The sequence below is a fragment of the Pseudopodoces humilis genome, chromosome 1 (assembly GCF_049639895.1).
Source record: "Pseudopodoces humilis isolate 2021_Gansu_Grassland_sample_001 chromosome 1, ASM4963989v1, whole genome shotgun sequence".
NCBI lineage: Eukaryota > Metazoa > Chordata > Aves > Passeriformes > Paridae > Pseudopodoces > Pseudopodoces humilis.
Genome location: NC_142200.1, coordinates 102849227 through 102872954, shown reverse-complemented (window position 1 = coordinate 102872954; position 23728 = coordinate 102849227). Strand labels below are relative to the sequence as shown.

The window sequence follows — 23728 nt, the reverse complement described above, 5'->3', positions numbered from 1 at the left end:
TGTCAGGCTGGTGCTGTGACCACTTCCCTGGGGAGCCTGTTCCAGTGCCCAACCACCCTCTGGGTGAAGAATCTTTTTTTAATATCTAACCTAAATCTTCCCTGACACAGCTTCAGGCCGTTCCCTCAGCTCCTGTAGCTGTTCACCACAGAGCAGAGATCAGTGCCTGCCTCTCCTCTTTCTTCACAAGGAAGTTGTAACTGCAGTGAAGTCTCCCCCATCACTGGTTGAGCTCCTGAGGACAAAATCTGGAGTTGTCTATGCAAGCTGGAAGGCAGAAGGTCAAAAGGGGACTCCAGAGCAGTAACTTCTCCTTTGAGCATACACATACCTCCAACAAGAGAAAACAAAGGATAAATTGGAGAAGCTACACCAGTAGAATATTAGTGTATTTCATGGGGTGAAGTGATGGTTTACAATCAACTGCTTGTAAACAACTTTAAAAAGTTACAAAAAGCAAATTTCAATTCTTACATAAAATTACAATGAGCAGAGTGCTAATATTGTGTAGAACAAAACCATGAGGAAATGTGATATGTACAACCCTCTGTCAGTCCAAGGCACACAGCAAGCCATATTTCTGGTCTCCTTACCACAAGCTGAGTTGGGCAAATCTGCTAAAGTTAAAAGGCTCTTGATAGATTTTCATTTTGAGATTAAAACAGTCTGCCCATCAACTCCAGTGCATTAGTTGTGATTTATATTAAAGCAGTTAAAAAAAGCCAATCTGATCTTCCAAACATCATTCACACTCAAATTCAAATGCTTCATTGCTGTCATATACTGAAGGACACTGAAACCTCATCCTTTGGATTCTCCTTCTTATTCCCTATAGACACTCAATAGTGTAGACTACTACAGCTTATATAAACTATAGCAGCAACAACTTGGCAAGCTAATGTAGACCATGTTTTGCCTTTTTAAAAACTCAAAGCAGATTAAGGGTTTGTAGTACACTTCCTTTCAGCTGAATTACAATTCCATCAGAGGTGAATGCTCTTCTGGATGCTCACATGCATAGAATGCTCATCTCCCCTTGATGAAACCACTTGCAGGACTTGATCCTTGAAAACAAAAGAGGAAAGCAGAGGATTTCATCCTGTATCCTTCTCCGAGTTCAAGGGGATTTTTTCTCTTCAATAGACTTGAGCACTAATTCATTACTCTTCTCTATCATACCTTTTTTGGTCTGTACCAATACTTCTGTATTGGACTCTGCTATACAGTTAATTTAAAAAAAAAAAAAAAATCACATGCAAATGTTTTTTCATTATTCCACTGAAAGTCACCTCAGTTTCCACCAGTACTTACCTTTGGATGAAAACTATGTAAATAGTCCCACCAGGCTGAAAAAAACACACAAACTATTTTTTTTACAGAGGAGAATACATCAATTATCAGTATTTCATACAAGATGGCCCCACCTCAACAGGGACCACAGACTATTTAACATAAATAATAACAACTGGTAGGAAGCAAAAATTATTTTTATTCTCAGTTTCACATAGTGGAATTTAATTTAGATTTCAAGAAAAACCAACACTGCTTTCAGAATTCTTTAAGCAATGTTTACAAGATCATTAGTTGTGCTTTGTTAATCACCTTATTTCAGCTATTTCAATGTACCTTACTATCTTTCAGGTGCACCGGGATTCATCATCACTTTATTCAACATCATATAAAAAGACATATATAAATAATACAATTCATAGCTCAGAAAGAGGAACTGTTATGTCTTCCATAGTTCATAATCTGACAAAAGTTCTTGAGAATTTAGCTGTACTGCTACAACTTAGTAAAACAGCACCAAAATGAGGAACCTTGGTGTTATCCCAGAAAACAGAAACAGTCTGTTTTGTTGTGTCTGTGTAAGGGAAAGAAAGCTCAAGGGGGAAACTCATGTGCACCAGTTCTGCAGAGTGAAAAGCCATGCTCACAGAAGAGTCAGTGCAGCATGGAAGTGACCTTTCGGGAGTGGATTTTCTTGGGACAGAAAGTGCAGCTTAAAGAAGCACCTTTGAGGTATATCTAACTGGAACTACAGGTGATCAAAAACAATAGTAAGGAGCAATGGTGAGTCTTCACTTCCGTAAAATACTTTGTGGTGGTTTCACTCATCAGGATTCCTTTTTTTCCTCCACTTCTAACAGCTCATCAAGGAATTCCACAACTTCACCCTAGAAATGATTAAATTTAACAGAAATAAATTAACCCCCAAAATTGGTGGGAAATTTCTGCAATTTTAATAAAAAAATTAATTGCAATGATAGGTGTCTGAATATTTTTAACACCCTCCATGCAGACACTAGTCTAACAAACCTATAAAATGCAGGTAAATGGCCCATACAGGTGTAGCACAAGACTTGCAGTGACACAGACTTTAAAAAGAGACAATGCTATATATTTCACAGTACATCCTTTTGTACCTTTATAGGTACTTAAATAGACAGTGAAATCCTCAGACTTAGAGAGGAATAAATGTTTAAAGCACCTGTTAAATTAGGAAGTTGTTAGAATACCATAAAACATAAAAAATTTTAGAAAGCTGCAAAATTTGAAGCCAAAGCATTTTCTAGAACCGTAACTTTGTATGTCTGCTCTAACTGTTTACATCCCCTGTCACACCCTTCAACACACACCTTCTCCATTTTCAACCACAGATCTTCATAAAGCCATGCTTCAATGCAGCAAAAATGTGAAGAACCAGAGATACCGGAATGTTTTCCATACTGGAAACAAATATGCCGGATTTAGATTCAGACCAGAAAACTTACAAGCTTCACTCTGCTAACACAGGGCACTAACACAATCTAACAATCCAACTTTATTTAAATTACTCCTAAGGTAGTTCTATGTCCTATTATAGCTTAGTAAAATGTCTTCCTGCAGTCAAGCCTGAGCACTCTGGGATTATAGAGCCCCATTTGATGGAACTTACTGTCTTGTCAACTGAACTATGGTAACTGAGCTTAAACCTTCTGTGATCACCCCAAGGTAACACCTTCAGTGGTGAAAAGCAGTAAATGTGCAGCAGCATCTCAAACTACTCACAACTGACTGAAGCAGCCCGTCTGCTGACATTCTCAGAAACACCAGCATTTTCTGGTTTGCCTTCCATGCACAGCTCAGAAACACTGCCTGAGAGGGGAGACCCTGTGGGAATACCTGTGCCTATCCTCACTTTTTGAAACAACTTAAAAGTAGAGAGATGCAGATGCTCAGTGCTACATTTCCAGCCTTCTACTCTAGTAACTACAATGTTCTGATAAACTCCTAATTTAACTCTGTTTTCTTTAAACCTTTCTGTCCTTTCTTTATTGACATAAACCTGTGGTCTGAAAAGGTCTTAAGAGGTCGTTTAGGTTTTTTCCAGAACAAATGGTAATTTTCTGTTGGAAAACCTGATCATCTCATACTCACTCTCATATTTAAATTAATGAGAATTTACACCAGTTTCATTGAAAGCAAGTCATCCTTGTTTGGATGCTCATTTTCCCTCTTTCCTTCACCACCCATTCCAAGTCTCTGAACTGTATTAGGCTTCAGTCTGTTCAACTGATGTTTACAATCCCAATTACATTTTTAGCACATTTTTGTCTAAATAGGTATTCCTTAGAAAGACAGCATCTTCTAGACACATTCTGAGACTCAAAATTTCACTGTTTTCTAGTCTGGTCAGAAAAGGGCATCAAAACTCTGACAATGAAAACAGTAAGAGGAAACAGAGAAATTTTGTCTATTTTGAATACAATAATGGTATTATGGATATTGTGATTAAAAAGTATCAACATCACACTTTTAGGACGTATGACTAGCTGGGAGAAAAATAATGAAACTGAGCAAACAAAAATAAAAGCAGGAGGAAAGCTGGCTGAAATAACTGCTGTTCTTGCTCCCTGCTTCACAGTTCCATCTCAAAAGACCACTGAGATTTTGCAGCTATTACTGAAGGATGGCAATTTTTGTGCCTTGAATTTGTTCATAAGATTTAAGTAACCAAATTCATATTATTGGCAGACTCATCACTAAGATAGAATTTTTCAGAAGACACACAACATACAGACAAAATTCAAGATTTTATTTCTGGCATGTTTTCAAATCCAGAAACATGTAAGAAATTAAAAAGGATATTTAAATGCAACAATATTAGGAAAAAATCCCTAAACAAACCTGAAATCTGAAATATCTAGTGTCTGAAACTGAGCTCTAATGGAAAGCATTGCAGAAGCTGTTGTGGTCTAATTAGATGTATTGAGGAATAAGAGAGGTTGAAATATGGCAAAAATATAAAAACAGTTACTGAAAGAATATACATAAAATATTCTGCAATACAACTGAATAATTGCCTGGATATTGGTTATCTTAGAAAAGGCAAAACCTCCAGATTAAACAAAACCCCAGTTAAAATATTTTTGCCTGAGCCTTCATAATCAAAACGTAAAACATTTTCAAGATGTCAGTAGAGTGGTTGGCAGCTCAATGAAAAGGTGATAACACTGCCTCAGAGGAGGCCATCACATTGTCACACTGGCAGCTGTCACCAGGCTGATCACTGTCCTTGTCCCATTAGCACTCACTTCACACTGCACCAGACATTCAGCGTGGCTGAACTCAGTACATGTTCCACAGGGGCTCATTCCAGGGGAAAAATCCTATCTAGGAACTTGGTGCTGATCTATGCCTGCAGACCTGGAGTCTGAAATGAGTCTTCGATACGATTCACTCCCTCAGTGAGACAGAATCCCTCCTGTCACCTGCTGTGCTCTTCGGCTCCTCCCTACTTTTACAGAAAGAACATCCAATTTTCCATGCAAAGTCGGCTGCAAACCCATAATTCCTTCTGCTGCCAGCTACTCGAGGGCAGTACGACCACCAGCTCCAACGCAGGTACCATAAACACACCGGTGCTGATGTAAGTCATGGTGAGCAACCCATGACCAAAAAGGTGATGCAGATACCTGGCTGCTAGGTAGGAAATCAGGACGTGAAGTGTGGCTGAGCTCAGGAAGAGAAGGGTTTGTTGCCAGACCAGTGATATTATCACATGAGTGATACTTAGGCAGCCAACAAGTGGCAAATAACACTCGTGGGCTGCTTGGTCAGCTGCAGGGAAGCATTTCCTCTGTCCACAGTCGTGTCCTCCAGGCTTGCCAGGTACAGGATGAGCAGCTCTGTGGCACCCCACAGCCTCCCTCCCTGTGCTGCCAACCACTTCCCTCTCCCAATCTGTGGACAGGGACAATCAGTGGAAAGTGGGGCTGACAGACCAAGGTTGTATGGGAAAAGATGGGACAGGTATAGCCTGCAAGGTGTGACATTGAGCAGAAAAAGGGGAATGTTCCCAGACTGGTCTGAGTGGTAGGAGGAATCAGAGAAGCTGATCTGTCCAACTGGAACCTCTAATTATCTGTTAGATACGCGAAGTGAGCACTCTTGGTGTAGATTAACAACTGAACACAGGCACAGACAGAAAGAACAACTTTTGTGCCACAGTAGTTAATTCAAGAAGGTTTTACAGAGGGTATGTGAGTAGGTGAATTATAACAAAAAAAATAATTTTAAAACAGAATTCTTGGTCAATTCTGAGTAAGCTAACCCAGGCTAGTGAGATTGTAACCCAGGCTAGTGAGATTGGGGCACCATCATAAGAGAAGCTAGAGCACTGGAAAAAAAAAAATTAAAATGAAAGACCAAAAAAAGAGAAGAATGCAAAACTCCTCACTTAGTAGCTCAATGTACTGAGTGTCCAAGACCATGATATACATTGGGCCAGGCCCTTCCTCATGCAAAATTAAATGTCACATTCACACTCACAAAACACAGCTTTTTTTGAGAAACATTTGTACTTTGGAGACTCCTGGCCAACTATTAAAATAAAACAGCAAAGAGGAAAAGCTATGAGCACCTGGCTCAGTTACGGCACACTTGAGGCTGATGGTCCAGCACTAACTTTTCTTTCAACAGCATCATTTAAAAGCAGTAGCAAGCAGCAGTTGCACTGCCCTGACAGACCCAGACACTTTGCCATGGCTTGCAATGATTGCCTTCTGCAAATGTAAGCATTAATCATTCATGGGTCCTTGCTTCCACCTGTAATCTGTTCTGTCCTTTCCCAGTATGGACTGGAAAAGTTATGGGAAACAATTAGCTTTCTTGTAATAACCCATACTTTCCAATGCAGATCTGCTGATGGCCTCTCCTATAGGGATTCTGTATGTACTGCAGTGGGATACCCCATTCTTCAGGGCAGCAACAGAGAAGATAATAAAAGACAGTGGTCTAGAATGAATTCAGATCCACAGAAAATTATTATTATTATTATTATTATGGGCATGCTTTCATGTGTGATTACCAGGGAATGGATAGGAAACAACTTTTATTCTAACTCATCCAACAGCCTTAAGAGACAACCCACAGAGCATGAAGAATTGGCTGGATCTTTGTTTCCTTAGAATCTATGACCTAGAAGAAAACTATTTAACCCACAAAATGTCCCCCAGTTGTCCTTCAGAGCAAAAATTCAAATTTTGCTGAAGTTCAAAGACCTCAACGTTTGGAGACTCGTTCAACAGTGAGAGTAACAGATTTGATTCCTGCATGTACTGAGTGTAGGTGATCAGGATGTGGTAAGAAGGGTGGCCTCTAGGTGAGGAGCTAGCTGCCTTATAATTAATTATTGTCCTAGTAAGTAATGGGAGTAATCACAAGGGTTAGGCTATGAAAACCAGCAGATTTTGTTCAAGAACAAATAATCACCTTGCAAGAGCGAAGACAAATACCTGATACAGATGACTGTGGAGGACATTTGCTTCGTGGACCTGGCAGAGCCTGCACATACACACCACACACCCCACTGGCCAGCAATGTTTTGGAGGGGGAAAACATTATTTGAGAGTAACAGTAAGGCAAGTGTCAATGAGTGGCTCAGCCTGAAAGGTTTATTCAGCCTTCAACCAAGAGAAAGTTTCTTGATCTAACCTTCAGTTAAAACCTGAGAGTTCACTGTGACCACCTCAAAGCCCTGCCAGAACTTCCATGAGCTGGACAGTCCAGGCTGGACATTCCTCACATTCTAGCTGGGGAAAAAATAAGAAAATCACTCAATTCTTTGTGCAGAAAAATTATTTGGCCTGTAACTTATTTCTTTTTCAGATACATAGTCCACAGTGTGACCAACTGCCACATACTTTTAGGGCTTTTTTTTTTTTTCAATATTAAGAGAGCTTAGTTGTTTTTTTACATGAATATTAACTACTTTCTCAAATATTTTCCCATTTCATTTTAATAATATATTCTGAACCTTTAACTGTTCTTTTCCCGTATATTATCAGAGATTACAGTACACTGCAGTTATTACAGTAGTATTTTACAGTAAAACAGAAATGTGCTCTCCTCTTAACATATTTATAATGCCTATAAAACATGAGTCAACCCAATTGCAGAGGGACTTCAACATTGAACCAATTGCACGGAGAGCAGAAGCCTTCCAGTGGCCTTACTTCCGAGCTCTAATTATGCTCTCTGGCCTGCTTTCTGCTGCATGCAGAAGCCTAAGAGAATTTGGGCAGTAGAAGTTCCTCCTAATGCCAGTACCTGCAGCTTGGGGCCATCCTGCCATTTAAGCCCAACCATGCTGGCAGTTTCCCATGCAAAGTGGCATAAATGGGAGCAGGAACACCTTAGACGCAGACACATATCCAGTGGTGCAGAAACAAGAGGAGAAAGCAGAAAGACCCAGCCCTATGGGAAAAATCTCCACTAGAAAATGATGATGGAAAACAACCAAAATCACCTCATCTTCCTTTTTCTTTAAAAAAGTGTTGAACAGGGACCATAACACTGCCCATTAGCTGGCAACTCTCTGAAGCAGCTGCCACCAGCTCTTCTCAGGGCAGCAGTGCTGTTGGAGCTATGCTGGTCTGAGGTCACAGGCAGGGCAGGGTTTATAGGTCTGCACTTACAACTTGCTGATACAAGCACACTTGTGTAAATCATTTGAACATATGCAAGGAGTTAATAAAGCTCAAAGTATGGTGTTAGCAATTCCCAAACAGAAAAATAGGCTGAATTCAGATTACTATTTGCTATCAGTACTCCACTGGGGCCCTTGTGTTTTGATGCTATTCCTTATGTCCTCTTTCCACCAGTCATATTAGTTCAGTACTTATTCCTCTTTGCATTACATGGATGTGATGAAACACAGAGCATCTTAATTTCAACCACTACACAAATGGGACACACACTATATACAAATAAAAAGAAAGATGTCAAAAAAAAGTGGGTCAAAGCTGCCAACAGCTTTTCACCTACTGATTAAGTACTGAAAGAAAAATCACATTGTAGGCTCATCCCTGCCAAATACTTGTGGTTCTTATGTAATTTAGAACAGCTAAGTAGCTATCTTCCCCCCCCAAAAAAAAATTCCATAAGAACGCTGAATTTATGGGCCAAAAACACATCTCATACAATTAGTGTGGTGCTGGAGTTACATCTACACCAACTGTCTGGCTCTTAACTGCATTTCAGTGTGCCACTTAAATCTGTGCAGTACCAGGAGCTGTATCCATGATAGCCTTGATGCATTACACATCTGAACAGAAATCAAGAAGCTTGTCTATCCATGGCCAACTAAGATGACAACACTGTAATGTTCTTTTAACTTCCCTGTGGAAAACTGCAAGGATATTTAAGAATAATTACTTTTTCTTAAAATTAGCTGGCGCTAATATGCTGTCACCTCTACTGTGTTAAATGTTTGAATTAAGAGTTTTTCATTTCCTTGTGGAAAAACATTAATGGAGTAACACAAGCAGGACAGTATTTCTTGTAGTAACATATGCAAAAACCATTACTGCCTGTTCCAGCCTCTGCAATTACTGCTATGTATTCCTGAGGAAGCCAAATGTTTTCGCTCGCTTTGCTAATGGGATTTAGAAAGACACATGGATGATCTGGGATACAGGAGCACTGAGATGTCTGAATAAAATGAGATTCTCCACATGAAAATAATGACACTCACATAGGAAGGAATCCTCTTGCCACATCAATCTTTTCGCTTCCGTCAAGGGAAAAAGAATTATTTTGTTTCTGCAGATTATCCTGTGGGCTCTCTTACTGGCCACTTCACAAACAGCAAATATGGACCACAGAAACTCACAGAAGGTATGGCCTACAGCCCAACAAGCACATGGTTTAAATAAACAGAATGCACTTAGAAGAGAGCTTGCCTCCATCCTTAACAATTTTCAATAAAGTTTTTACTGCAATGCCTTATCTGGGGTTTTCATCAGTTTTCAACATTCCTATGGAACAAACTTTTCTATCTGTGCCAGGAGAAATATTAAACAAAATAAAAAATTCCACTTATACTACCAGGTCCTGCCCATAGAGCAGAAACTGCAAGGCAGTGGTTTTACCTTTGTGCTATTCCTGCTCTGTCTGCACTCCCTGGCAGTCTCCGGCAGCCAAAGACAAGTTCTGGTAGCCAGGGATTTATGAGTTCACTACAAAAGCCAGAGCCAAGCCAGTGGCATGGACAGCCTCCATCCCTCACAGGTTTTTGGGCCCTAGCAAGGGAGGGCACAGAGGCCCTTCAGCTTTTCCCCTGAGAAGAAGAATGGTAACTTTCCTAATACAAAGAGAATGGGAGGTAGAGATATCTGTGGCATAAGCAGGCCCAGTAATTTTGGTTGTTTGATCCAAACATATAATCCAGTGTAATGTGACTTCCTTGTCAGCCCAAAAGTCGAACTGAGGTTTACACTGTGCCACCCTCCTGCAGATTGCAAGGTCATTTGTAATTGCCCTGGTGAAAGGGGCTACAGGAATGAATGCCAGCAAATAAATGCTTGTTTGTTCTACACACGCTGCTGGAGGCTTAAGATTGTTCTTGAGCCCCTTCTTCTAACAACATAAGGGGAAAACCCTCAAAATGGACTTCTTCACCCTCCCCTTAATTACTTATCCTTGGGCTTTGAAACAGCAGATAGAAAAGAAGGAAAAAAAGTATAAATTAAGTCAATGCCTAACATAAGAAAACATCATGAACAAAGCACAAACCAACATGGCAATATAAAAAGTGCTCAAGTGTTTCACACCTTGATTAAAATACATACAGACTAGTCCTCATCTAAGCTTAACCTTAAAGCAAGCTTATGAAACTGTCTTTCAGGGGGTTTTACCAAAATCTTCAGGAAAGTCTTCCTGAATTCTGGTAACCTTGCAATGGAATTTTACATAGAGGTGTGTTCAGATCGCAAGAATACCGAAGGCAGCACAGACATTACTTCTCTGCTGTAAAATATTCTCTCACCCTATGTTGTGCTGGATAATAAAAATTGCAAAGGTGTTTTAGTTTTTTAACATAAACCATCTTTGTCTTTTCTAAGTAGAAAAGACCTTGGCAGTGCTCATTACAGATACCCTTGCCTCGTGTCCTAACTAAGCACAGCTCTTTCTTTGTCAATGCCAGCAACATTTCATCATTTGAGGAATTTTTTTAAACCTCTGAATGAAAGGACCCAAAAACAAAGCAAAAGGCAATCCAAAACCTCCCATGAATTATACCTTAACTTCAGTTGTGGAAGGAAATGCCCTTTCAGCAATTAAACTACTTTTCTTGCACCAAAATAAAAAATCCCTTTTACTTATTTTCCAGTGTAAATAGTAGTCATTTTATGTTATTTGGCCATGAATTCTAACCATTTAAAAAGCATGACTGGGTGACCAAAATGCCACTGAGGAGAAAAAAAATAACAGATAACAAGACTTCCTTTGGACAAAAATTACAATTTAGGTGGTTACTTCTGGACAAAATCATAAGGACCTTTAAATCTAATTTAGACAACATTTCAGAAAAAAAAAAAATCCACACCCCCTCCAGTCCCCCCAAAACACCAAATCCAGAAAAACATTTGGTTTAAATATATATACACGATTTCTCTGCCCCCTGGTGCTACAACTCAAAAACTGGGTTTCCTTTTTTTCCCGTGGGCTCAGTGCATTATATATTCACCTTTGTGGTAATTCTGTCATGTTTCTTTTAAATGGTACATGATGTTCTTTGGGTTTGTTCTTTTAGTCCACTTACCAAACAAAAATTTATTATAAATTGGTTGTGGCTACAAGAAGATTTTTCCATATTAGTGAAATCCTGGAATTACAGCTATGTATCATCTTCACTTTAAATGTGATTGCTGCTTTTTTGACCATGATTTCATTTCTAGACAACTCACCTCATCATCATCCATCAGATGTTCCTTTGCAAATTCATACATTTCCAGCTGGAGTGTGGTAATGTTGTGGTATCGAACTGCCTCCTAGCAAAAAAACCCAAAATTTCTGTTACTTTAGGGTAGCAAGACAGGGGAGAGTCATCACATGTGTCCTGAAACTATCCCAGTGAAGTCAGACCCAGACCTTGTAAAGGTAGACCCCAGGCAGGGTTCACAGTGTTTGAGAAATGAAACAGCAAACAGCATATTCCAAACTCTCCTGTGGATCTTCCCAAGCACAGGCTCCCTCACTGCAACAACAAAACACTCTCCTCTTTCTCATGTTTCAAAGCACTGGCGAGTCTGAGAGTAAGGAATGAGACTGCCAGGGCTGAGCAGCAGCCTGTGCCTGCATTCCAGTGGGCTTTGGACAGGAGAAAGCCTCTGTCTCCCTGTGCTGGCCTATGGCAGCAGCCAGTTCTGGGAAACAGACACCCTGAGCCGATTTGCATGATAATGACTCACCAGCCCAGGCTGAGCCTGGGCTAGGGAAACTCTGCCAGGTCACTCACCTGTCCCTCCTCACTTCCCAGCCTGGACAGCACAGGGTGGCTCACTCACACACTCTGGTATTTGTGAGCACCAGTTGTCATCCACTTTGATTACTCCCTTTAACTCCTTTTGGGGAAGAAAACGGGAGACTCCCTCCTTCACAAGAACATCTAAAGGTTAGTGCCAGAGCCAAATGTTGCTGTCACCCCATTACCACGTTTTGGAAATAGACCAGAGGCATTATGGTTTTCCAGGCAAGTGATTAGGACAGCAAGCAACTTCTGTTTATAGCTACGTAGATCAAAGTACAATACAGCTGTGTGCATTTAATATTTTGTGTTTTAAAACAAAATTATCTGTAGTGGCCAGCTCCAGGAGTTATCAATGAAACATTCAGAGTGCATGTGTAGGGCCCTTGTTCTGCGCTCTCTGCACATGTATGCCAAATTTGTCTGCGGTTTGCAGTTTCATGCTCTTGCTACCCCTCACTCCCTCCACCACCAAACATTGTCTCCAACATGGTTATAAAGCACTGTTCTGTTCCCAAAAGCAGTGACAAAGAAGCAGTCCCCTTCCCCTGTGAGCTCAGACTTGCTTCTGCTGCCTGAAAGAACCAAATGCATTTTTGCTGCTTTTTGTCTCAGTTGGCCCTGCAGAGCCAGGGCAGGCCTGGGTTCCCACTGTGCCAATTAAATGTGTGCTCTAAGAGGCACGACTAGAAGGCACTAAATTTAATTTGTGGGACATACACTGCTAATGACTAACTAGTTGTACAGCCCATATGACTGATGCCTAAGCAGTCACTGAGTGTCACAATTTAGCTGCATGACTTAAATCCTGGTAACAAGAAACATTGGAAAATACAATTTGATGCCACAGTCCAGGCTGTAAAATTTCGTTGGACATGAAAATTTAAGAACAGGATGGAAACTCATTTTTAAAATAGTTTTCCAAAGCCAGATGACAATTGTTGCTGGATGGACTGGCGTCTTCTTTGCAGCAAGCATTTTCATCTAGATAATTAGATGCAATACAGTCCTGAGCCTTCTTCCATCCTCATCCACCCAAATGTATTCTAAATGGAGTAAGTGGAAAGCCAGTTTAGCTGGAGTTACCATATTCAGACACATTCCAATGCCCACAGAACCTGAAATAACAAGCGAGTGGGCAACTATGTGTTGGCAAATAATGATTCACAAAAGCCTGAATGTCACTCAGAGATTTCATCACTAGAGATTTCAGGAGCCAGCTGCTTCATTTATAGAGGTACATAAAGATATAAATATGCCTAAGTGCCAGAGAAGTACCAGGAGTTTACTTCTCATCATATCTTATATGCTATCGTAGTACATTTCAACAGCAAGGGAAGAGTTATAATGACATTCACTGTTTACATGACACACTACACCTCTGTGTACAACTTTCTATATTATTTTAATAAAACAGGATGTGTTGAACTCCAGAACCAGCAGATCTCCCACATTTTCCCACTATATTTTCAGAGAAATATTTGAAACATGTCTAGAAGGCATTTTAGGTAATTGACCTACCGATCTGGGCTGAAAATCCTCCTCTTTAAGTCCCCATTTGTCTTTGTGGTACTGGTAATAGACCATGTTCTGTTTCATTACTTCATCTTTTGCGTCAAACAGAAGGTAGCTAGCAGCACAAGAAGCTGCATTCTTCATGTCATTCACTAATTAATAAACACACACCAAAAAAACCCAGGTAAGGTAAATGAACAAACTCCTACTATTACATAAGCTCTGGAAAACTCAAATGGAAACACAGCCCATACTCTACCTCCTCACCAGCTGCATAGAGAAAAAAAAATGCTCCCCAGAAATGATATGCTATTTTTGTGTTCTGAAACACATACAGCCATGACTCAAAAATCAATTCATCATCAACCTTTGATGGTTTTCTATGAAAATCCTAACCAAATGCTACCCCCAGGTATCCCAGTATCACCACACAGCTTGGTGATACACACTGGGATATTTATTTCAAAAACAAACAAAAATATATTAAACCCCTCCTTACTTCTCTATTAGGATTGATAAAGAGGGTCAAGGTAAAGTGTGCAGTCAAACAACACAAGAAAGAGTTATTAGTGGCTGATGTGTCTTCCCTTTGATATTGGAGCCTGCAGGAACAGCTGTAAGGGTTCTTTACAACTGTAATGTGTTCTTTACAGTGCAAGCAGCTCCTCAAGAAACCACAACTTTCACTGGTTAATTTACCTATCAAATATGTCATCACTGAGCACCAAACACTACAATTTTTGTTAAGTGGTCCCCTCTTTCTTCAAAACCCATTTAGCCCCATTCTAAGAGGATGATAAGAATCCACTAGGAAAAAGCAAATACTATGAAATACTCCGTAGGTTTGTCTGTGGAAGAAATTCTGTCCCATGTATGTTAACTACAGTGACAACAGGGAGCAAAAGACATCAGGAAACTTAGATTTTCTGTCCCAGAACAGTTTAAAATGTAGATTCTGGAGGCTACTTCCTACATTCTAAAGCATAAAATTAGAGGGAAAAGATGATGAATGGAATCTGTCCCACATCATCCAACATCAGCATTATTTAAGCAAAATAAATCACTACTTACATTTATAATATGCAAACTGCAAGTAATGGTACATGGTGGCCACAAATTTTTCAACGACAAAGCCTCCTATAATGGGTGTCAGATTGCTCTCACACTGCACTTTGCATGCAAGGACTTCAATATAATGATCTGGAAGGAAGAAAACAGCAACAGAGGATATGGATAGCACAGAGTGAATTGTAATAATCTCTCCCATTAGTCACCCACTAAACTTCGGCCTTACAATGCTCTCCTGGGTCCTGTGCATCTGGATTCTGCTGCTTGGAAGTACTGAGAATCTACAACTCCATCTGAAGTATGAATCAAGTGCTGGTACTAGGCCCTCCTGTAAAAATCTGTACGGCTGACTTTCAAGGCATCAAAGCTTGAATTCCAGAGAACCGAGTACTTAGGTTTCACTGACACCTGCAGGCAGCATGTGGTTGTGGGTTTTACAGAGTACTACACAGTACTGCATTATTTCCTAGCTGTAAACTTAACAGTGCTTTCTTTCCTTTCCTAAATTTTGCAAGCCTCTGTAATTTCACTACATTATTGCACAAATAAGGTCCCCATGCTGCTGAGTAAAACTGTGTCACAAACAGACACAGCAGGTGATTGCAAAATAAACCTCCAGAGATGGCTGTGTTATGGGTTCAGAGTCTGGATGTTTTAAGAGAGAAGAAAGAGGAGAATATGCTGCTTACCACAGAAAAACTTTCAGACAGAAACAGGTAAGTTCACAAGCTTACCCAGTCTAAAAATTTCTATATATAATGCAATATAGGACTGTAAGTGATTTTATCTTCAAGAATAAAGAATAAAAGAATAAAGAAGAAAACCTTCCAGCAAAAAGTTTCAAGCATTTTCTGGATATATCATATTCATCAACAGCACAGAAAAGAAATATTTTAAAGTCTTAGTTTCCCTGTTATCCACATTTGGCAGGTGAAAGCAAGTTAGCTAAGCCTGTGCAGCAAATTTCTGACCAAGGCAAAAGAACACTTTTCATCCCTGAAAACTGCTAACATGAAGAACACTAAGGTTAACTAAAAATAACTGCTGAAACTATCTAAAAATAACTGGGCTAATGAAATTACCAGACCCATCTTTTATAAGAGCAGTGGAATTTCCAGACACAGTGGTGTTCAATTCCAGCCAGCAGTTAAAGCCAGAGATGCGAGTCCCTCAGTGAAACGATCCCATACAATGAGGACAGCTGGCTTCCTAACATAACTCACTGCTCAGGAATAAATACATACCTAGTGCAAGACCCAAATACTTCTGGTTAACACTTACTGCTACATCTGCTTCATGCAGACCCTTGGAGGCAGAATATCTCTCCCTGGAACACAAGCACGATTCAGCCCAGGCAGTGCAAATAAATGTGAACATTCTTATCTCAAGAGCAAAATACTTGAAATGCATGAACATGGCCATGGTGACATCATGAAGTAATTCCTACCTTTCCTTGCCATCACTACTGCTGGGAGTTGTCCTTTCCTTCCAAAGAGGAAGAAGAAGGGTGACAGTAAGTGTCAATCACAGCTGAGCACAGACAACTACTCTTTACAGTGCCTTGGGAATTGTCCTGATGTCAGAGCTCAGACCCACTGGGAAAGAAAGTCTGTGTTTCTTGCTTTACCACTTGTGATTTGCGCTCCACTCCGTATTTGCTATCCTAGACACCTGCCTGTTTTGCCCAAGAGCAAGTCAAGGCTTGAGGAATAGCCTGCAATAGCTATTCCATGTCAGCTGTGCTGGTGGATACCAGCTGCACACCATGAGCATGAGAAACTGAAGCTGCTCTTATGTAAACATGCTTCCCAAAAGTTTCCCCTCACCAAGACATATTATGGCTTTAGGACAAAAAGTCGGTATGTTTTTCCTTAGGGCAATATAAAACATAAAAAATGCACGAGAATTTCTAAGCTTATTGAGAGAACATGCAGGTGTTCCCCACAAAAATATCTTCAACACCACTGAGCTGTCAGAGCACTGACAGAGAAATTACTTGTTCCTTTCGCTGCCAAAGAGCATGAGAAAGAAACGTGTATGTGCCATTTTGACAACAATTTAAAAAGTTGATGTCCCTTTTCCTTTGCAAAGCAATGGATTTTTTTTTTTCTTTTTTGGCTATACACACAAAATACAGATGTTACCTACTAGTAAAACTCTAATGTAGGAAAGATTAAAAATAGCCAACAGAACTTTGCCATACTTATGAGAAAGGAAACACAGCTCACCAGACCTACACAAACCACACAGCTGATTTCAAAGGCAGGCTAACCATTGAGCCCCAAAGGTGGCCAAACTGATACTGAGATGATGATCAAGAGACCTGGGTGGATGACCACTGCTACCCAGATGGAGCAGTTGTTATTTACACATCTATGTTGCTCTGACACAGAACTGCCATGCTAATGTAATATCTTTGCTCTGATTTCCTGATAGATCTCTTTTATGTTACTGAAGAGAGGAAAAAAGTAAACCAGAATTCAAGCAGTTTTCAGTGAATCTAATAAACTCCTACTGGCCTAAACTGAGGAACAGGACTTGGGTAACCAATCCTATGAATAAACTGAGATGCACTTTGGGGACATCTTTCCTTACTGTGTCCTAACCACTCACCTGCAATGGAAAGATAGAAGTCTTTAAAATCTGTGATCTCTCGGGAGCCTTCACAGGCTGCTATGCAGTCATCATAAGCTTTGAAGAAATCTGGAAGAGCCAGTTCCATGTCCGAGATGGATGTCCGCCAATTGTCGCCATTGTACGCTCTCACAGCCCTGACAAAGAGATTCTGAAAAATAGGCAGGAATGAATCAGCAGTAGCTGTGAGAAGTGTTGTGTAAACTCAAATACAGTAAATGATGTCTCCACATTTCTGGATGACTGTATGAGCTGCTCTCCAGATGGATATAAATACAGGAGACCAAAGGATTTTAACGGTATCTCCTATAGACCAGAGTATGTAATTCAATTTCCAATCAGAAGAAAAGCCTGCTGGAGAGAAGTAACAGTGTGAGTCTAAAGCACAGGCTGTGACAGAGATATTCAATGGAATCTTGAAGCCAAATGTCTGAGCTATTTTCAGCTGTGCCACTACAGCGCTCATAAATTTGGCTAACTAGGCACCTGCTTAGCTCCAGCAGCGATCTACACACAACAGCTTTCAGGTACACCGCTGTCTGATTTGCTGTGACTCATTGGTGGAACAATGAAGTGCAGGAGAGGTGAGAATTACTGAATACAGCAAGAAGGCAGAACAAAGATGACTGAGGTGACAAAAAGAGGGAGATTAAGAACTGAGAACACATAAGCAAATGAGATCCCTGAATCTCACCAAATAAGAGGAGTAATAGAACAGTACCAAAAGAGCCGACTCTCCTAAATAAAAAGCATACCTCATAAGGCTTTGTCTCCAAGTCTTTAATATGCTCCTCAGCATCAGGTATGCTCTTATAGTAGGCCATATTTCTTTGCATCATTTCATCATCTGGATGCTTCAGAAGAAACGTATGAGCTGCTGCAATGGCTTTTGGAAGATTATTAGCCTAAATAGGGATAAGGAAAAGAATGTGTTAAAAAAATATTAGCAGGAGAAAAGAAAACCCAAACAGTTCAAAAGTTCCTAGTTCTGTCAATGAATTTTCCTGCATTCTCTATATTCACAAATCTACTGAGAGCACAGTCTCAGCAGATACCATGGTACAGTAAAACTGATGTAATTCTTCCCAGTTTTACTCCCAGCTGCATCACTATGAGCAATTTTTTTTTTAACTTTAGAAATCTAATATTTTTGCAGACAGTATAGATGATTGCTGTAAATCAAAAAGATTAAGTTTTTCCCCTTGCCCTCCCCTGTACATAGAGCTGACAAAGCAAAAGTCTATACCAGGGCTCCTGGGAGGGATTAATCTCAGAGCAAGTACAGATGCTAACCTACGGATACTGGTCAGGAGTCATCATTGTTTGTGTTTATGTCACTTCTTTGCCTAGCAGCACAGAGGACATTATTACTATGATATATTATCCTGGTGGTATTACAAAGTTAGAGCATACTGCAGAGGCTTGGTCAAAAATTGTGTCCTAAAGCAATTTTCTGCACCCATTTTTAAAGAAACTTTAATCCCTGTTAGATATATTTTGTGAAGTGTTCATTTCTCATTTACAACTGCATGTACCAAACACCTATGCACTTCTGTGTGCATTCCACTTAAGATTTTTAAAAATCTTATACATACACATGCATATTTTCATAAATTACATAATATATATGCACATATATAGGAAGAGTGAGAGAGTAAGCAAAGGTCTGGGGTATTTGTGAAATGTTAAAACCCTTTTTCTAGGCCAAGATCCGCATCAGCCCACTCAGCATATTGATGTACAGGCGATACAGAGTGAAATAGCTCACATGTGAAATAGCTTTTGGCAGCACATGCTGGAAACAAGCAAGAATCCCAGGCCCATGTGCACACACAGCCTTCTGCTTGCATCCACAGAAGCTGCCCTTTCATTTCAGAAAGGAACCTGAGAGACGGCTGCACACGAGCAAGACTTCAACCCACGCACTGCTGCTGTGCCGCTAGCAGTGGCCCAGCACTGGAACTCTGCCAGCTGCCCTTCCTGGCTGTCCCAAAACTACGTGTTTCCAGTCAGCCCAGACCGTGCTAAATGCAAAGGGAAATCTCAGCTGCACTTTCGTCAAATGCCTGGTTTCTTTCGTGCCGTAGCTGCAACCCTGCTTCCTTGGGAGGCTGACAAGTCTCCTTTTTGCTTAGGCTCATGATTCACCCTTGGTTTCCATTTTCATCTCTTAGAAAAAAATGAAAGATTTTGTAGAAACACACTCCTAAGTGAGCTCAGTGGCTCTGAGAAAGCTCCCTCCAGAGGAGCAAGCAGCAGCGCAGGAAAAGCTACTCCCAGAATCTTACAACGTGGCAAATTTCTCTGTGGAGCCCACCTGAATACACACGCGGTCACTCTAAAAAATTACATAAAGCATTTTCCTCCCACTTCTTCCTCTACTATAAATGCCATTGTGGGGGTAGAGGGGTGGGGGAAGGGAGGAAGTTTCCTTCTGCAGAAACCACCAGCCAGGAAAAAGTCCTATGGACGCAGCAGTTTGTAGCTCTAGAAGGCCCATTCAGAACTCCCCAAGACAGAGATAAGGGCTCGGAGCTGCACTACAAATCCACTATGAAACACAATATAAACAACAGACACTAAAGGCAAACCCGCCAAACTAGGCTGCTCAAACTTAATGCAAATGTGATTGAAAAAAAGAGTCTAAAGGGAGGGGGAGGGATTCCTCCAATTTCCCTCTCACACTCCTACCTGGCAGTTACTTGACTGTATTTGAAATGATAAGAAGAAAAGATATTTGGTGTTATCCATACATTGCAAACTTTGTATGTGCCACAAGGGGGGGAATTAATAGTTAAGATAAGAAGAGGCAACATTTGTGGTGATGTCATTTTGGTATCCATATATGGCTTTGAGAATTCGAGGAATTCCTGCCATCTCACTGAAAAGGCAGAGGCTTTAATGTATCAAGTTCTTTTGCATGGTCTTAGGGAAGGCATTGGACGCCAGTGTGATACTGTGCTTGTGGATACTGTTCTGGTTTTATGAGAGCACACTTCCCTGCATCTGTTTGGAAAAACTGCTGAGAAAACAGCACTCCTGAAAACAGGACACAGCAACAGTTTTAGAAGACATGTGTTTTCAAGAGGCAATCTCAAAACACTGCACAAGCATACAACCCTATGTAATGAATACTGGGGTAGGTTAGCAGTGAATCCCTGAAAGAGAAAACAATCTAACGAAAGAGCTCAGCTTGTTTCCTCCCCACAGAGAAGCCCTGATTACTTCAAATGCAAATAATTGCAGTATCTGAGGGGATGGCAGGAGAGATGGACCTTGATATAGAGATGAGAAGGTGAACATGAGAAAGGAGAAAATAATCAAATAGATCCTGGACTGAAGAATGACAAGAAGCTAGAAAAACAGGATGAAACCTGTTAAGAGTGTTCCCAGTCTTGGCTGACCAAAGAGCAAAAGGTAAATACCATTCCAGGGCTAGCATTATAGTGTCCCACTTCAGCAGCCAATTTTTGCTTCATTCCTTTTCACAGCTGTAATGAAACTGGAGTTTTCCAGGCACAAGGCTATCTGCAAGTCACAGGCTGGGGGCTGCTGCACTTGAAAGAACTGGACCAGAAACGAGCAAGTGAAGAAGGTGGACACGCTGAAGGAGAAGCAGTGAAGATCGTTTGCAACAGCAGAGCTGTGACACGAAGAGTCTGAAAAAGGTTCCAGAGAAGGTTAGAAAGTAAGGCAGATGGAAAGATGAGAGGGGCAGGAATGACACAGCTACCGAACACAAAGGCAGTGTCCAGTGACTGGATGTCAAGGAAGAGCTGGAAGGGCTGATTCTCAGGGACATGCTGGATGAGCTGTAAAAAACGGGTGAAGGGCGAGCTGAATGGTATATGGGTAAGCAGGGGAAAGACAACGCACACACTAATCCCACTGTGGGTTACAGGAGTGGCATGAAACAACAGAAAAGCTTGTCAAGGAGAGGATTACAAAGTATAGGGTTGGCAGCCTAGGGGAACAAGGACTGACCAGGGGCAGGGAAGAAATAGAGATGAGGCAGGTGACAAGTGGTGTGGAGAAGGTGATGAGGAATGAGGTCGTGGCCCAGAGTAACCTGCTCCGAGGGCCAGGCGAGAGGTCGGCATGACAGGAGGCTTTTCTAGCACTGGGTGCACCAGCCACTTGGGGTCTGTCCAGACTGTCCTGGGACACACCATGCTGTCCCCCTCCACCACGGCACCGACAGACGCGCTCGGCGCGGCTGGAAGGTGGCACCGCACCAGGCGAGACTTTGAAGAGGAGAGCCCGCGACAGAGGCGGGGGGAGCGGAGGCAGGGCAGAGAGGCGGGAGGAGAAAGGAGGAGGGATCAAGGAGCGGGGCGGGATGAGGGGGGCTCTCACCTTGAAGTAGGCGAACTGCAAGTACTTGTAGGGCTCGCGGCGCTGGAACTCCTGGAGCAGGTCGCGGCCGGGCTGCGCCTGTCGGAAGGCGGGCAGCCCCTGCTTGCAGCGCCGCAGGCACTGCGCCCGCCGCAGCACCCCGGACAGGAGGCGCAGCTCCTCCAGCGCCGCGCCGGGGGCAGCGGGGGCCGCGGGGGGCGGCTGCCCGGCCGTGCTGCAGTTGCGGTGGCAGAAGGCCTCGCTGTCGCGCAGCAGGCGGTAAAGCCGCATGCTGACCTCCAGGTAGCTGACGCTCTCGGGCCAGTTCTCGGTGCTGTACTGGTCCAGCCCGTAGCGATAGGCCGACTCCAGCGGCATCAGCTCGTCCCGCGGGAAGCTGCGGAAGCTGTAGCGCTCGTACTGCGCCCCCGCCGCCGCCAGCAGCGCCAGCAGCGCCGCCACCCACATGGCTGAGCCTCCGCCACCGCACAGCACCGCACAGCACCGCACAGCACCGCACCACGTCGCTGCCGCCGGCGGGGCGCAGGGCCGGAGAGGCGGCCCCGGGCCGGGAGGAGGGGAGGGAAAAGCGGGTGGGCCGGGGTGAAGGCAGGGCAGAGGCGGTCCCGCGGCCGGGGCGGAGGGAGAGGCGGCCCCGGGGAGGGAGCCCGGCCGCGGCGGGGCGGAGCGCCGGCTCCTCCGGCCGCCCTCGGTGCTGCTGCCCGGCTGGAGCCGGAGCTGGTGCCAGCGGCAGTCACCTCCGCAAAGAAGCTTCCTTAATGTGTTTTGCTTTTTCTGCCGTCCACAATTTAGGTTTTGTTAGGAAAATAAGTGCTCTAAACCAATCTCTTGTACCCTTCAAATTTTTTTGGTGTGTGTTTATCTACAAAACTTGTGACATGGGTTCACACATTCATGTGATGAAGAGCATTAAGTGCATTGTTGGAATACCCCTAGAATTCTGGGCATTATTTCCCCTGAAACTGGAGTTTTAGATATGATGTTAGAAGGCGTTGCAGAATTTTAAGTACTCTTTCTGCCTCTTGTTGCTGTTTGATGTTTGGTTTCCTGAGGAAAAATAACGTGGCAGATCTATAAGGAAAGTGGTTTTGCACTTTTTTGGATACTTGCCAGATAAGTATACTTCAAATGTGAGTCATAGAGCAATAGAATGCCAAGTGTGTCCTCCACTGGTTCTGTGCAGTGCTTTGGGGCATTTGCTGATGTCCAGCTACATTGATAATTAGTAATCATTAGTAAGCGAGAAAAGCCGTGGCTGCAGATCCAAAGAATTTGAAAGTTCCTAATCTAATCAAGCAATTTGTTTTAATTGTTCTTTCAGTCTGACACATACAGATCATTTGCAATATAACAATATGCAACCTCTCAGATCTCACAGAGTTGGACCAGCTGCTCTCTCTCCACTGCTCTTGGTGGACTCCTGGGGAGTCAAGTGGCGATCTTGGGGCTGAAGAACCCTCCAGCTTGGAAAAAACTTGTGTAGAGCCATTCACAAATGATAGCATGGCTTCAAAACTAGACAAATAGTGAAGGCCCAGATTTTTGTCTATTCTTTTAAATTTTACACTAAGAAGTCACAGGTAATTAAAAACAAAACAAAAAAACACACCCCATAAAAGAATAATTAAAAAAAACAACCCCATGTCCATGACAGTTCCAGTATTTACCTTTCCTTTAAATGACATTTAATCCTGTGCTTTCTGGATCTAGAAAGAATAGTTCTCTATCCCTTTGCTTTCTTAGGCTGAGTATCAGTGCTTATGTAGGTGTGCCACCTAACTGACCAATCATGAAGAAAATTATTCCTTAGAAAGACTTAATACTTGGACTGTTTGTCTACGTTTCTCAGCAGAGGCAGAGACAGATGGAGGCTGGTGAACTACTCAAGGATTCTTCATTGCAGTGGCTGCCTTTATAGCAGGGGCTCTCATAAATTACCGAGCTGAGCCCGCCCTTCTGAGCCCAGAATCACCTGCAGGCGCAAGTGTTGGAAATGTATCTAAGTGGTTGTTACTATTTCACACTTCAGGCTTGAACGGCTGAGAAACCTGGAACCCCAGTTTCTCTTTCCTGTGGGAAGACAGACACCAAAAGCCAAAACAAAACCAAAATAAAACATCAAAGGTCACTGGTGTTAGGGCTGAGCACCAACATGTCCCCAGCCAGGCTTTGAACCTTGGCTTGTTGCCAGCCTTTTGTGTCAGCTCTGCCAGCCTGGACCCTGCATTTTGTCTTTGCATGGAATAGGGATGATATTACTGTTTTTCCTGGCAGATGGCTGTAAGCACTCTGAATCCCATTTTTAAGCCTTCTTGGGTAACAAAGATGTGGCTGGGAGCTTACACACCATGGGAGGAACCC

At 42.2% G+C, this 23728-nt stretch overlaps 1 protein-coding gene across 1 annotated transcript; it reads right to left on the bottom strand.

Annotated features, from left to right (window-relative positions):
• Positions 1-1469: 1469 nt before the first annotated feature.
• Positions 1470-21931, bottom strand: CRTAP (cartilage associated protein). The gene is made up of 7 exons (XM_005519080.3): positions 21368-21931; positions 17767-17916; positions 16991-17162; positions 14381-14509; positions 13316-13461; positions 11235-11318; positions 1470-2177 (listed from the first exon to the last, which is right to left on the bottom strand). Exons 1-7 carry the CDS (start codon positions 21812-21814, stop codon positions 2118-2120), a joined length of 1188 nt encoding a protein of 395 aa, XP_005519137.1. The 5' UTR covers positions 21815-21931; the 3' UTR covers positions 1470-2117.
• Positions 21932-23728: the final 1797 nt, after the last annotated feature.

What these genes read in the sequence shown, in the direction of transcription:
- CRTAP (XM_005519080.3), bottom strand. Translation starts at nt 21,814, where the DNA reads ATGTGGGTGGCGGCGCTGCTGGCGCTGCTGGCGGCGGCGGGGGCGCAG. An exon ending in GCAGTTTGCATATTATAAAT is followed by an intron (nt 13,462 to 14,380) that starts GTAAGTAGTGAT and finishes TTTATTAATTAG; the next exon opens with TGAATGACATGAAGAATGCA. An exon ending in ATCTGATGGATGATGATGAG is followed by an intron (nt 2,178 to 11,234) that starts GTGAGTTGTCTA and finishes AATCATTTCTAG; the next exon opens with GGTGAAGTTGTGGAATTCCT.